The sequence below is a fragment of the Corythoichthys intestinalis genome, chromosome 3 (assembly GCF_030265065.1).
Source record: "Corythoichthys intestinalis isolate RoL2023-P3 chromosome 3, ASM3026506v1, whole genome shotgun sequence".
NCBI lineage: Eukaryota > Metazoa > Chordata > Actinopteri > Syngnathiformes > Syngnathidae > Corythoichthys > Corythoichthys intestinalis.
The window spans coordinates 13814378-13827607 of record NC_080397.1 but is presented as its reverse complement, the minus strand read 5'-3'; the positions used below and the strand labels follow the sequence as shown (position 1 = coordinate 13827607).

The 13230-nt window shown below is 39.5% G+C and overlaps 1 protein-coding gene across 5 annotated transcripts in view; it reads right to left on the bottom strand.

Annotated features, from left to right (window-relative positions):
• kiaa0825 (KIAA0825 ortholog) overlaps positions 1–13230 on the bottom strand; it is a 306720-nt gene that overhangs the window by 202356 nt on the left and 91134 nt on the right. For all 5 annotated transcript variants that reach the window (XM_057831003.1, XM_057831007.1, XM_057831005.1 and 2 more), the window contains one exon: positions 8075–8214. In XM_057831003.1, the coding sequence (XP_057686986.1) occupies positions 8075–8214 (140 nt within the window). The remainder of the gene's footprint in view (positions 1–8074; positions 8215–13230) is intronic.

Here is a 13230-nt window from a genome sequence, read left to right as displayed (position 1 = left end):
GATAGAGGTTGGGGTTATAGCTGTTTTTGTTAACTTTTATTTTGCAAATCATTGAAAAAATACAATTTTGAATGAAAATCATTTTTTGTATGTGTTATAGAAATAACTGACCAAAACAGTTTTCTTTGCATTTCAGTAGTTTTGACCGCCCCAAAAAAACCCAAAAAATATTCTGGCTCCGCAGCGATTCTCACAGTTCCGGCAAGAAATTCTAACCACTTTCACCCCTGCTATTATGTCTCCAGCTCGAATTTAAAACAAGTTTGTAACATGAAAAATTTGTCACAAATATGTAGTGGGTTCGGGATGAAAATTGATTTTTGGATTCCCTTGCAAACACTTAAGAGCATTGGTTTCCAACTAAAGGGTTGCACAGAAAGAATAAATAATGTGTCAGTTCTCATGATTGTGAGAGTCTAAAGTGTGTTTTATTCATGAAAGAGCCTGGACACGGCCGCATTTATGCATTTATTTTATTTAAATTTTTGAAGTTTTTTAACATACAATAAGCAATGTATTAATCACTGTTTGACCCTTTTTGATTTGTTCTAATTTAAAATATTTCTTAAAATTAAATAGTTAATGTATTTTTTGGACTATAAGTCACACCCGAGTATAAGTCGCATTTTGGGGGAGAAATTGATTTCATTGCATTTCGCCTTACAAGTTTCTCCAAACTTGCTTTCTGCTGCTCGATTCCCGTTTTCGGCTCCATATTTCACTAGTCTCAGCTTGTAATCTGAAGAATATGATTTTCTTTTTAGTGACATTTTGTTCAGCCCTTCTCAGTTGTTTTTATAAGTTACAGTCAATGTTGAAACCCAGGCCTTGAGTGCCCTCTTGCTGTTTAGTGTAAAAATAACATGTGAAATGTATAAAATAATGAGTTAATAATTTCACACACAAGTCGCTCCAGAGAAGACGTCTCATCTAAAACTACCAAAAAAAACAAAAAAAACTGCGACTTGTAGTCTCAAAAATAAAGTACTGGACTATTTTTTAGGTAAAATATGTCTCTCTAAACGATTAATCAGCTATCAAAATTGATGTCGATTCGTCTATCGATCGATTAAATGGCCAGACATAACACTGGCAGGGTGACATGTCACTCCAAAAACATAAGCCGTGGATTGAAAAGTACAAATGTTTGAGAGGATTCGAACGACTAAGTCGTTTGCTAATGCATACGAGTTGCAGAAAAGCTTCTAATGATTCATCATTATGATGAGTTCTATTTTGCATGCACTTAAATTTTGTTTTCATGCCATTTCATTTCATTTTTCAACCCCATCATCCCTTGAATCTCAGTCCGTGATACTAAAAATATATACAGTGGTACCTCTACATACAAAGTTAATCCGTTCCAGGACCTTGTTTGTAAGTCGAAATGGTCGTATGTCGAGCAGGATTTTCCCATAGGAATACATTATAATTCCATTAATTCGTTCCACAGCCCAAAAACCTGCACTAAATCCTTAAAAAATACTGCTGGTGCTATTACAAATGGCAATTACACGTAGCAAAACAAATAAATTATAAATCAAAATTGGAATAATGTAATAAAAAGAATAATAATAATTCCTGTAATAGTGTAACGAATCGGGTTCTAATAAGGCGGACATTTTTTTTGTGTACCTGAACGCACCGCGGGGCTCACGTGCCAGAGACAGACCGGTGAGCTTGAGTTTCACTTTCACTTTGAATGTTCTCTTGAGAACACCATCAATTGCGGCAGACAGCAGGCGTTTTGTGTTGAATAAGTTGTAAAAGAAATGATGAAAACGTGGCGAAGCTGGCGATTTCTTTGGAGACAATAAGAATTGTCAGCTTAATTTATAAAGACTGGCGAACGATGGTCGGAGGAGGACCGTGGAGATGTATTGTTGAGCCATTTCACGGATGCCCACCCCACGCTCATATTTTTCTGTCATTTGCATCTTCATTTCGAAGGTAGGCATCAACTTTTTCCTTGTTTCACCACCTGTACCAACCTTTTCTGAAACCTGTGTTGATTTGTCACACAAGAAAATCCGCCGTGCATTCGTCTGCGGTGCTGCCATTGTCGTCGTATTTCGAGCATGTCGTCGGATGTAGAAACAAATGGCGAGTCAAATTTTACGTCGGATGTCGAAAAGTTCGTGTGTCGAAGCGATCGTATGTAGAGGTACCACTGTATTGCTGAAAAAAATATAGGGAACACTAACATAACACGTTGTAGATCTGAATGAATGAAATATGTTTTATTGAATACTTTGTTGTCAGCACATTGAACTATTAACAAAGAACACATTCAGACAAAAATTATCCATGAAAATGAAATGTATCAACTCATGGAGGTCCAGATTTGGATTTATACTCAAAAAGAAAGTGGAAAAACACACTACAGGCTGATCCAACTTTGATGTAATGTCCTTCAAACAAGTCAAAATAAAGCTTAGTAGCTTGTTTGACCTCTGCATGCTTGTATGACCTCCCCGCAATGGCTGGGCATGCTCTTAATGAGGTGGCAGAGGTTCTGCTGATGGATTTCTACCCAGATCTGGACCAGCACATCACAGTTCCTGGTCAGTCTGAGGACCAACTTGTTGTCCTGTAGGAGATTCCAGGAGACAGGTAATTACTCCAGGAGAGCTGGACAGGGCCGTAGAAGATCCTTAAACCCTCAGCAGGATCGGTATCCACTCCTTTGTTCAAGAAGGAATAGGATGAAACTGCCAGAGCCCTAAAGAATGACCTCCAGCAGGCCACTGGTGTGAATGTTTCTGACCAAACAATCAGAAATAGGCTCCAGGAGGATGGTCTGAGGGCCTGACATCCTGTAGAGCCCTGTGCTCACTGCCAACCACCGTAGAGCTTAAGAGGCATTTGCCATAGACCACCAGAATTTGCAACTATGCCACTGGCACTGTGCTCTTCACCGTTGAAAGCAGGTTCAAACTGAGCACATGCGACAGACGTAAAAGGGTCCGGAGATCCCATGGAGAACGTTATGCTGCCTACAACATCATTCAGCATGACCGGTGTGGTGGTGGGTCAGTGATGGTCAGGGGAGGCATATCCCTGGAAGGACACACAGACCTCTACAGGTTTAATGATGGCACCCTGACTGCTATTAGGTATCGGGATGAAATCCTTGGACTCATTGTCATAAGCTACACTTGTGCAGTGGGACCTGGGTTCCTCCTGGTCCACGACAATGCCCAACCTAATGTGGCTGTAGTATGCAACAGTTCCTGAAGGAAAAAGGAATTGATAACATTGACTGGCCCCCACGTTTGCCAGAACACCTCTGGGACATTGTGTTTAGGTCCATCTGGCAGAGCCAGGTTGCTCCTCAGACCGTCCAGGAGCTCAGTGATGCCCTGGTCCAGATCTGGGAGGAGATTCCCTAGGACACCCTCCGCCGTCTCATTAGCAGAATGCCCAGGCGTAGTAGGGAGGTCATCCAGGCACTTGGAGGCCACACACACTACTGTGCCTCATTTTGACTTGTTTACATGAAAGTTGAATCAGCCTGTAGTGTGTGTAGTGTGTATGTAGTTTTTTCCACTTTCATTTTGAGTACAACTCCAAATCCAGACATTCATGAGTTGATACATTTTAATTGATAATCAATTCATTGATCATTTCCGTGTGATTTTGTTGTCAGGACTTTCAACTATAGAACGAACCAAGTATTTAATAAAAATATTTCATTCATTTATATCTACAATGTGTTACGTCAGTGTTCCCTTTATTTTTCTGAGCAGTGTATCTTTCATCATTCATCATTCTGTGAAGGGGGCTAAAACATTGGTTCACAAAAAGCACCAGTAAAGTAACAACACAAGTAATCAGGAAACATTATTGAAGCAGTGCTATCAAAAGCAGGTTTAGCTCAAAATTGACAATTCCACATTTCAACTTTTTCATAAAACCACGAAAAAGCAGACTATAAAAGAACTTGTCATCTTGTGGTGACCTAACACTTCTATATGACACCCCACATTGCTTTTTTCTTTTCATTTGTCCTCAATTTGTATCCGCACAAAGCGACAACAGATGCTTGTAAGAGTGTACGGTTTCAGTCAAGCCTCTGTCTTCCTACTTCTCGCTTAATTAGGCCGTCACTGTGATAACACGCCAGAGTCAGCGCTTCCCATGTTGATCTACGACTCAGAGCCGAGGCATCCCAGCGCTTCGGAGCCAGACTCTCTGGTCGACTAAGAGAACGGCACAATGAGTGTTGTTATTAATGAGGTCACTATAATGTGAATTAATGCGCGAGTGCACAACAGTCTTTAAAGGTTAGACTGTTGCCAGTATGGAGGAGAGTTGGAGGAATGCAAAATCTTTAAAGGTCAGCATATGCGCTCTGCCTCAGTCTGTTGAGTGTTTATTACTACACTCTATTGATTTAGTGATGCTGATGACCAAGGTGAAGATGGTGATAATGATGGCAAAGATGGCGATAATGGTGACCTAATAAAATGTGAGCGAGCACGTCTAACGTGCAAAGCTTCCTGTAAATGATTGTTTCACTGCCATTGACGGCGCTAGACGTCCAATACATTTTGACTGGAAGAGGGAGGCTGGCAGGAATATATTGGACGTTTAACGCTGTCAATGGCATCCAATGAGCTAAGAGCTTAATTCAAAGAGCAAAACTGAATTATTTTACATGCCTATTAAGGGTGTCAGCGTACAAACTTGCCTGGCACAGCCAGACTGTACTCCCTGTGTTTTTCAAACACTGAGAGAATAGTCTGGGACCCAGCCCATTAACGGCCTCTCGAGCAAGTACAAAATCAATCGACAAATCAGATTCGTTTATTTGCGTGACGTGTTCTTAACGAGCAACGTCACTCTTCCGCGTCAGAAGTCGTCTCCACAACAACACAGATGGCGAACAGGAGAGCCGAGAATATGTTCCAATCCACGTTAAAATCAGTTTTAAATGATTGAATGATCGACACAAGTCATTGACAACAGTCTGTCTCACGCTACCCATGTTGAATAAAGTCCGCTCTCCTCGTGTGTGTACTTCTGCGCGCAAGTCCCTCGTCCCGCCCGTTGCTGATTGGTCCACACCGCTGTTTGTTTGCTGTGGCTTGCTCCGCCCTGGAAATTTTATCCATTTAATGGTGGCCAGACTCAATAGCTGGAACAGCGGTGAGTCTGGAGTACCAGGCTACGTACAAACAGTCATGGTTCGGTAAGCCTGTCGCAATATGCAATAATTCCGTTTATCGCACGATAAATAAAAATGAAGGCGGTAATTTTTCCACTGCGATTTATCGCCTCGTGTGCACGTGCGTGCGCGCGTGCAGCAGACGTGCTGTTAAAAGTTCGGATTCCTCGTTACCAACTTCGCAAAATGTCTCTTCGTTCCAGGTCCGGCAAAAACTAGCGCCGGAGCCAATCGTTCCCATTATATCCTATTGTTCAATGTATACCGGCCGCGTCAGTGCTCCGGAGTGACTGTGGACCATCTATGGCGCGCCGGTGTTGTTGACGTGTGGGCGCTCAGGAGTGACAGTTCACGTGGGGCGGCTATTTTTCGGCACAACGCCGGATATTTACAACATAGTCCGCCAAAACATTGTTACCGACTTGGCTGCTACGAACAACCTCGCTTTGACAACGAACAGCTGCTTCAAACTCTTCCTGTTTATGAAAGTCGATTGTCATATGCTGTGTTGTGTAGTAATGAGCAGACGTGACTTCAGCGGCGCTTGCTAACCTTTTTAATGCGCGCACACACTAGATATCATGAAATGGCAAAATAGATGTGCAACGTCCATGCCATTGACTACGTGAGCCCAGAGTGATTATGGGACACGTAGTCCATATACTACATTGATGAATTCTAAACTGTCATGGAAGTTAAGAAGGCCAAATCAATCCACACCAGTGACTCTAGATAATGTTGCAAATATTGTTAATTCAGTACGTGACACAGATGGATTCGAACCACAAATAGGATGTCTTAAGCCTAGCTGCTAAGAGAGCTGTAGCAATCAATAGTGTGCCCTGCCTCACTTTACAAACAGTAAAGATTGTTCTCAGCACTTTTATACAAATTTTTTTCAGATCAGTAAGAAGTAAGCACATAAATATTATGCACTAAAATGCATGTTTGTATGATGGCAATTTAATTTTTGCTCGTTAGCTCGTTTATAGATTTTACAGATACAAATCGTGTCCCCGGTATCAAAAATCGTACCAAACCATGACTTGACTGTGTCGTTGCATCCCTATGGAACACCATTGCAGAAGCTATGACGGGAAAAGTTTTCATTTGCCTAAATACTTAAGTTATTAAGTGCATTTTTTTCTTATTTTTTTTAAACATTTTATTTATTCTGTGTTTCTGTGCGATATCAATATTGTTGTTTTTTACCTAAGAGGCATGGTCTATTGTTTTTAGTTGTGATTTCTTAAAAAGTAAATATCGCGTCTAAATGGGTGTACTTGATCTATTAATATATACTGTATTTTCACTGTGTTATTGTAAATGGGTTAAAAAAATTGGGGGGGGGGGCGCAATAATATCACATATCGCAATAATTTATGAGAATAATTATCGCACACTAAAATTTGTTATCGCAACAGGGCTATGGTTCGGTATAAAAGGGAAAACAAAACTCATTTGAAAGTTTGGTCTATTGGCTAAAACTAAAAAGCAGCTTTTATTAAAGTGCAAAATAAATAAAAGAAAGCATCAAACTTGTGAATGTGTTTTAATTGTTCTAACATTCTTTAATTCACAATTTATGTGCATAAATAGAAAAGGTTTTTTTGTATGGATCTACTGAGGTAACAGTTAAAGTCCGGTAGCACTCGCCAGCTTTGGTAAGAAACAAAATGAAATACTACCATTTTCAATGTTGGATTGCATTGGATTGGAAGTTGATTGTAAACCATTACCAGTGAACATACACTCCCACATAAGATATATTTTCATACTGGCTAAAATAAATAAAATGTGCAAATCGTTGAAAAACTGAAAAAGCATCACTTGATATACTGTAAAAATATATTTTCACTCAATCCCCTTTTACACGGAGTTGGACCTGGTGTTTGTTCCATGCTCGTGCTTGGGTGAGCAACAGTTCTTTCTGTTTCGATCACCTAAGAATGAGCACTAACCTCTGAAAACAGGTGCTCAGCAAGCACCAACTCATTGCTGAGCCAGACCAGACTCCAAGCCACCAGTATGGTTTACATATTGACCTATAGACGTATTCTGGTGACGCATGACGTGGCCCCAATTTGGATCCTTTGTACATGGAAAGCCAACTGGTGTTTGGGAAACAGGCAAAATGAACCAAAAAAGCACGAGAACCAGCAACGAAGGAGCACGCTCATTTTTTGGCTGGAAAAGGGGTATCAGTGTTTCAGTTACTTCAGCCAAGGGCTAGAGCAGGGGCAGGCAAACTGGTCCTCAAGGGGCTTAGTGGGCCCGAGTCTTTGTTCCAACTGATCCAGCACAGACAGTTTAACCAATGAGGTTTCTGCTGAAATAAGAAGCACCTGACTGCGATCAACTGATTGCGCTGGCAAGACAACAGATTGGTGAAAGGGTTTGCTGGGTTGGGACGGAATCCCGCACCCATTGTGACACTTAGTGGAATAGGTTGCCCACCCCTGAGCTAGAGCAAAATACTGCAGACATTTTAAAATATCAAGTAAATAAACTTCAAAAAGTGTTAGTAATATGGCATTTGATAGTTCTCACTCTGTACTTTCCTAGTAGTGATCCATATAAATAAATAATAAAAAAGAAATTCTTTGTCTGTTTTGGTTTGTGTTCTTTTTTCCTGTAATGTCGGATGCTAGTTTAGGTGTCATTTTGTTGCCGAAATCTCTCAGATGTTTTTTTTGTTTTTGTTTTTTTTTGTTTTTTGTTTGTTTGTTTTTTTGGTGCAATGACAATAAAGGAATTCTAATTCAATCTAATCTAATTACCTATACCACCCCCTGGAGGAAAAGGAGAGCTAACTATCTGAGTGTGTGCACCGAACTGTGATGCTCGAACCATACGCAATGAATACAAATATCGTTACACTCGTGATGGCTGGATATAACTTACGAGAGTTTTCCAGGACCATACGTGGCAGGTGACAGTCTCTATGAAGCAGCATTTGCAGTAGCAACCTGGGATTGCTTCCCGGGTCAGAGGTCAACAGCCTGAGCTGACACGCCGAGGCCTCCTGGCCCATAAGGCCATCTCTGAGAGCGGAGACATGGAAAAACAAGTTGACAGTTCTGCAGTGTCAGGTGAGAGGCATCAAAAGGAGGGGATATGCATCAATATTGTGAATGAGACATGAAATCAAACACGTCTAGAATTTTAGTATTGAAAGAATATGTATACCACGATATATACTAGAGGAGGACTAAAGTCAGTTAACTCTCAAAATAAAAAGGCCAACCAGAAAAAAAAGACAAATTTCTCAAAAATGGCGCAAACGAATTGCATAAATGTATCCAAAAAATAGTGTGGAAAAATATATGGTGACACTTTATTTGACAGTGGTGTCACAAGACTGTCATAAGACCATCATAATTATGACATGACACTGTTATGAGCATTAATAAATGCTTATGATGCATATCATTAATTGGTGGTGTTGTTAATAACGGCGTTAGAGTATCACAGCGTTTCTAACGGCGTTATTTTTTTTCAGTAGTGAGTAATCTATTTAATTACTTTTGCCATCTTTGTCAAGGGGCGCATTACTACAATTTGGTGCAGGCGTGAGTTGTCTGATTTTGTCACAGCTGCTTGGGAGAGGACAGAGCAAGAAGCAGCGAGGAGGGAAGGGGGTGGTGATGCCGTTGCAAACGCGATGATGATTGGTTAGGTGGCTCGCACGTTAGCATAGCATTCACGTTCTCGTTAGCATTAGCATTTAGTGTGGCGAGCGTCATCTAAAACTCTCGGGCAACTTTTTTTTTTTTTTTTCTACATACAGTTTGTGGCGTCCAGGTGGGTACAATTGATTGAAAATAATGTAGTGTTTTCCTGCCGAGTGTGAATTATCCTCATCAAGTTGCCGTTGTCCTTGTAGATTCTACAATAATTAGTTTTTTTATTGCCAAAAATACTCACTTGCTCTAAACCTTTCTTGAATGACGTATCCATAAAACTTGTGTGATGTTTTTTAATCAAAACAACTAGCGCAAAGACAGGAGAGGCAAGAGATTGAGAACGTCACCTGCATTTTGAAAAATACTGTGTTATCTATATTTATTAGTGGTGTGATGATACAAGTCACGGTTCAGTACGTACCACAGTACGGGGGTCATGGTTCGATGGGGTTCAATACAACAGGAAAAACAAAAAGGCTTTTTGTCTCACAGCATTTGAAAGTTAAACGTTTTATTCAGTTACACTGTTATATAAGTGAAATTTGAAAAATAAAAAAGTAAAAAGAGTGACCTTTTTTTTGGAGGGTGTAAAAATCAGTTAAACAATCAGTTACTATAACAATCTTTTAGGCAACCGATGTTATAGAATGTATGTAATAACATGTAGAACATGAAAAGTAACGTCAGTTATTTTGCTGAGTAACTAATTATTCTTACAATGAGGTAACTGAGTTACTTAATTACTTTTTGGGAGAAGTAAGTTGTAACTGTAACTTTTTTTTTTTTTTTAAAGTAAGATTAACAACACTGATAATAGGGATATACTGTAAGCAAAATTCTTGGCCGAAACGGAAAACTGAATAATGGAAACACTTGGCCGAAATCCAAAAGGCCCAAAAATACACAGAAATATAGTAAATTTTTGATTTTATAATATATATATATATATATTTCATTATTTTCTGATTGATGCCCTTTGCCTTGGCATTGGTTCTACAACACCGGAGGCTTGAGACATTAGGTTGAAAGGTGTTGATTCTTGACCCCATGGGAGGGTGCTTTTTCAGTGGGAGGGAGCGTTTTGAACGCGTCCAGAGGTGCTGGTGTCGTCATAGCATTCTGTTCAACGGACGTAGACACACTCGTCACGGCAGATGAAACCTTGATAGATGCACTTTCTTGGACACTTGAAAAATGGGTGTCACGCCTCCAATTGCTAAGCTAAATGAGATCTCCGTGTGCATGTGTGTGGAACTGTAGTTCACAACAACCAGCTATTCCATTCTCACAGAAACTAGCAAAGCTCTTTACGAGACAATTACAATCTCTTCTATTGCTAAAAATAAGACTCGTTGCTTTCTTGTGCAACAAGTGAAATTGATCGAGGGCCAGGCGAGTGGGCAGAGTTCTAGCGGCGTCGAAGTTAAGCGAAATCGCTCCCGGCCGGATTAAACGGCTACTGGCAGAGGGGGTGTGGAAGTCGCGGGAAAAAAATGTGACAAAAAGAGGAAGTGGTCGTGCTATAAACGTATTGTACTAAACCACAGCAAATGCATATGTATGCATTTAAATACTACTTTACTGTTTGCTTGATTAAACTCATAAAATTCATAATTCATGAACTTGTTTAATACTTATGCAAGGGCTCAAACGCACTGTACTCGATGTGATGCGGGACCTCAATGGAAAGCAACTTCAGTTGCATGTGTAGCAGCGATGAAGCAAATTTATTTTCCTTCATCTAAAATTTTTTTTATACCTCAAAATACTTCCAAACCGCGGACATTGTTGGCTGTGAACCAGTAGTGTTCGCTCGCCATGTATTAATTACGTCATCACAAGACGACTACGGTCCCTCACACTGTTTGGTGGTAAAGTCTTGGGTCTTTTCACCAAAACCTAAAATGCAATTTTAGGTACTTTCAGCCTAAAGTTTTTGGCGCCGAATTTTCAGTCACATCTCTAGTCAATACGTTTTATCTGGCAAATTTTATCACTAACTCCATTTATGTCCAGTCTGGATCTTTTACATCTATTCAAAAGTGACATCATTTTTTGTCAATGGCAGCCAATCAGCTTATGTCAGGGTCCCCCCAGGATTGATACATCTAAATTTAAGACTTTTAAGACCTTTTTTAATGCCATTTCAACTGAAAATTAATACTTTTCTCGCACCCATTATTTAGATCATATTGAATCATATTAAATAAATAAAGCACTGAACATCAAATTTAACCTCAATTACTAAGTGTGTTTGACAAAAGAATGCACATATATTGAAGATACGATTGAAACACATTTAAAGTAACATTATAAAGTCTGTCAGAATTTTTTTAAACACACGCACGCACACAATAATTATGCACAAAAAGAGGAGGAGGACAGGACTCAGACCAGCCATCTTCTATAACAGGCTAGCCGCTAGTGCACCTGCCAAGACCCCAGTGAACATGGCTAACTCTCGAGTTAAAACGGCGAAATTCACATTCATTCGAAAGGCAAACCAAAATGTTTAAGCAGGTCCACTGCCTTCGCATGACCCATAAACTGCAACCTAAAGTATCTGGATGTAACTTGAGCCCCTATCACATACTCCAAAACAACGGGAATATCGCGGGACTTACCCGTGCAGCAGTTGTGTGTGAAAAAATTTCCCGTGTCGAATGACATGGGAAGCAGTGTGCGTGAAAGCAGGCGTTAAATTCCCGGGTCACAGCAGATGGCTGATGACTTAAATATCATAGCGGCGGCCGATGTAACTTCTTCCCTCTTCGCAGTAAGAGGAAAAGCGGTAAACAAACATTGCAATTATAAACATAGCAAGCTGGAAACAGCTAAATTAAACTGAAAACATGACCAAAATTAAAATGTCAATTATTACGTCGGGCCGGGCCAGGGTTCTTTCTCGCTAACTTTTTGAAATAACTATATATTAACGATGTATGAATGATAAACTAAGGAATACTTGTTATAAAATAAATAATTTTAATTTTAAAAAAAAGAAGGCACTGTATGGTCATTGCAGAGCCAGAGCGTGCCTATACGCCCTTTTTAATCTTCCCCTCTGCGAGTCCGCAAAACCGCATCTGTTTATTTATATTACACAAACTTTTCCAGCGTTATTTCGTTGTGTAAATAAATTTATAATGATCATAAAAATATGTGGTCTATTTAAACATTAAGAAAATGTGCATTTTTTTTCTGCCAACTGAGAATTCATTATAAAAGACAGGCTTTTATGCAGACATCGTCACAAATGTTATCATACAAAACGCGGGTCGGGCTTTAATACCCGCGGACCAGTTCGGGTTGGGCTGGACTTTTTAGGCCCAATTTTACCTCTATCTTAAAGTCTTGACTAGCTTAAATTGGCTGGAGTTACGAAGTCGGAAAATGCTCCCTCCGAAAAAAAAAAAAAAACACGATTTGAGCAACATTATGTTTAACAAAATTTTCCAGCGTTATTTAATTGTCTAAATGCATTTACAATGGTCATAAAAATATGTAGACTATTTAAACATTAAGAAAATGTGCGTTTTTTTCTGCCAACTGAAAATTCGTTACAAAAGACAGTTAAGACATCGGGAACGCTCCCTCTGGAACAAAACGCAATATGACCAACATTGTGACAGCCAATGCAGACCAAAAATGACGTAATATCCGAAACAGATCACCGATGGACTCATTTGAAGTATATGAATGGTGGTCTGTTTTGGTGTTCAGAATCCACAATCCTGCAGGGTTTTCGTTCCACCAACAAACGGACGCATTCCCGATGCAGAGGTGGATGGATTCTCCGTTTTGCCGGTTGTGGTGGTTTGGCACGCACGAGTTGCATTTCGATTTGTAGTGCAGTGCATCATAAAAATTCTATGCGTCATCTTCGTTATGGATTAAAAAAAAAAAAAAAAAAAAAAAAAAAAAAAAAAAAAAAAAAAACTTCGTCACGGATATAATTGAGGTTGCACTGAGATGTTCTTGAAAATTAAGACCACGGTGAAAAAATTCCAGACTTACAACAGCTAATTTAATACTTTTAATACCTTTAATAATGGAAAACTAAATTCAATGCTTTTTTGATACTTTTAATAACCCGCGGGTACCCTGTTATGTAGACACTATTATAATGGAATATTTTGGTAGCAACCTGTTGGTTCCTTTTTTTTTTTTTTTTTTTTTTTTTAAACAGTGACTCCTTTTGAAACAATAAATTAATTCTTGGTGGGAGCACATTCATAACCTTTTAGGCTACAAATTATCACGATATATCACCTTTTCAATATATTGTCACACCCCTATGCTGGATAATTCTGAATGAAACTGACAATTGACTTTGAAGGGGAAGACATCTTTATCAGCAAATTGAAAATGCAA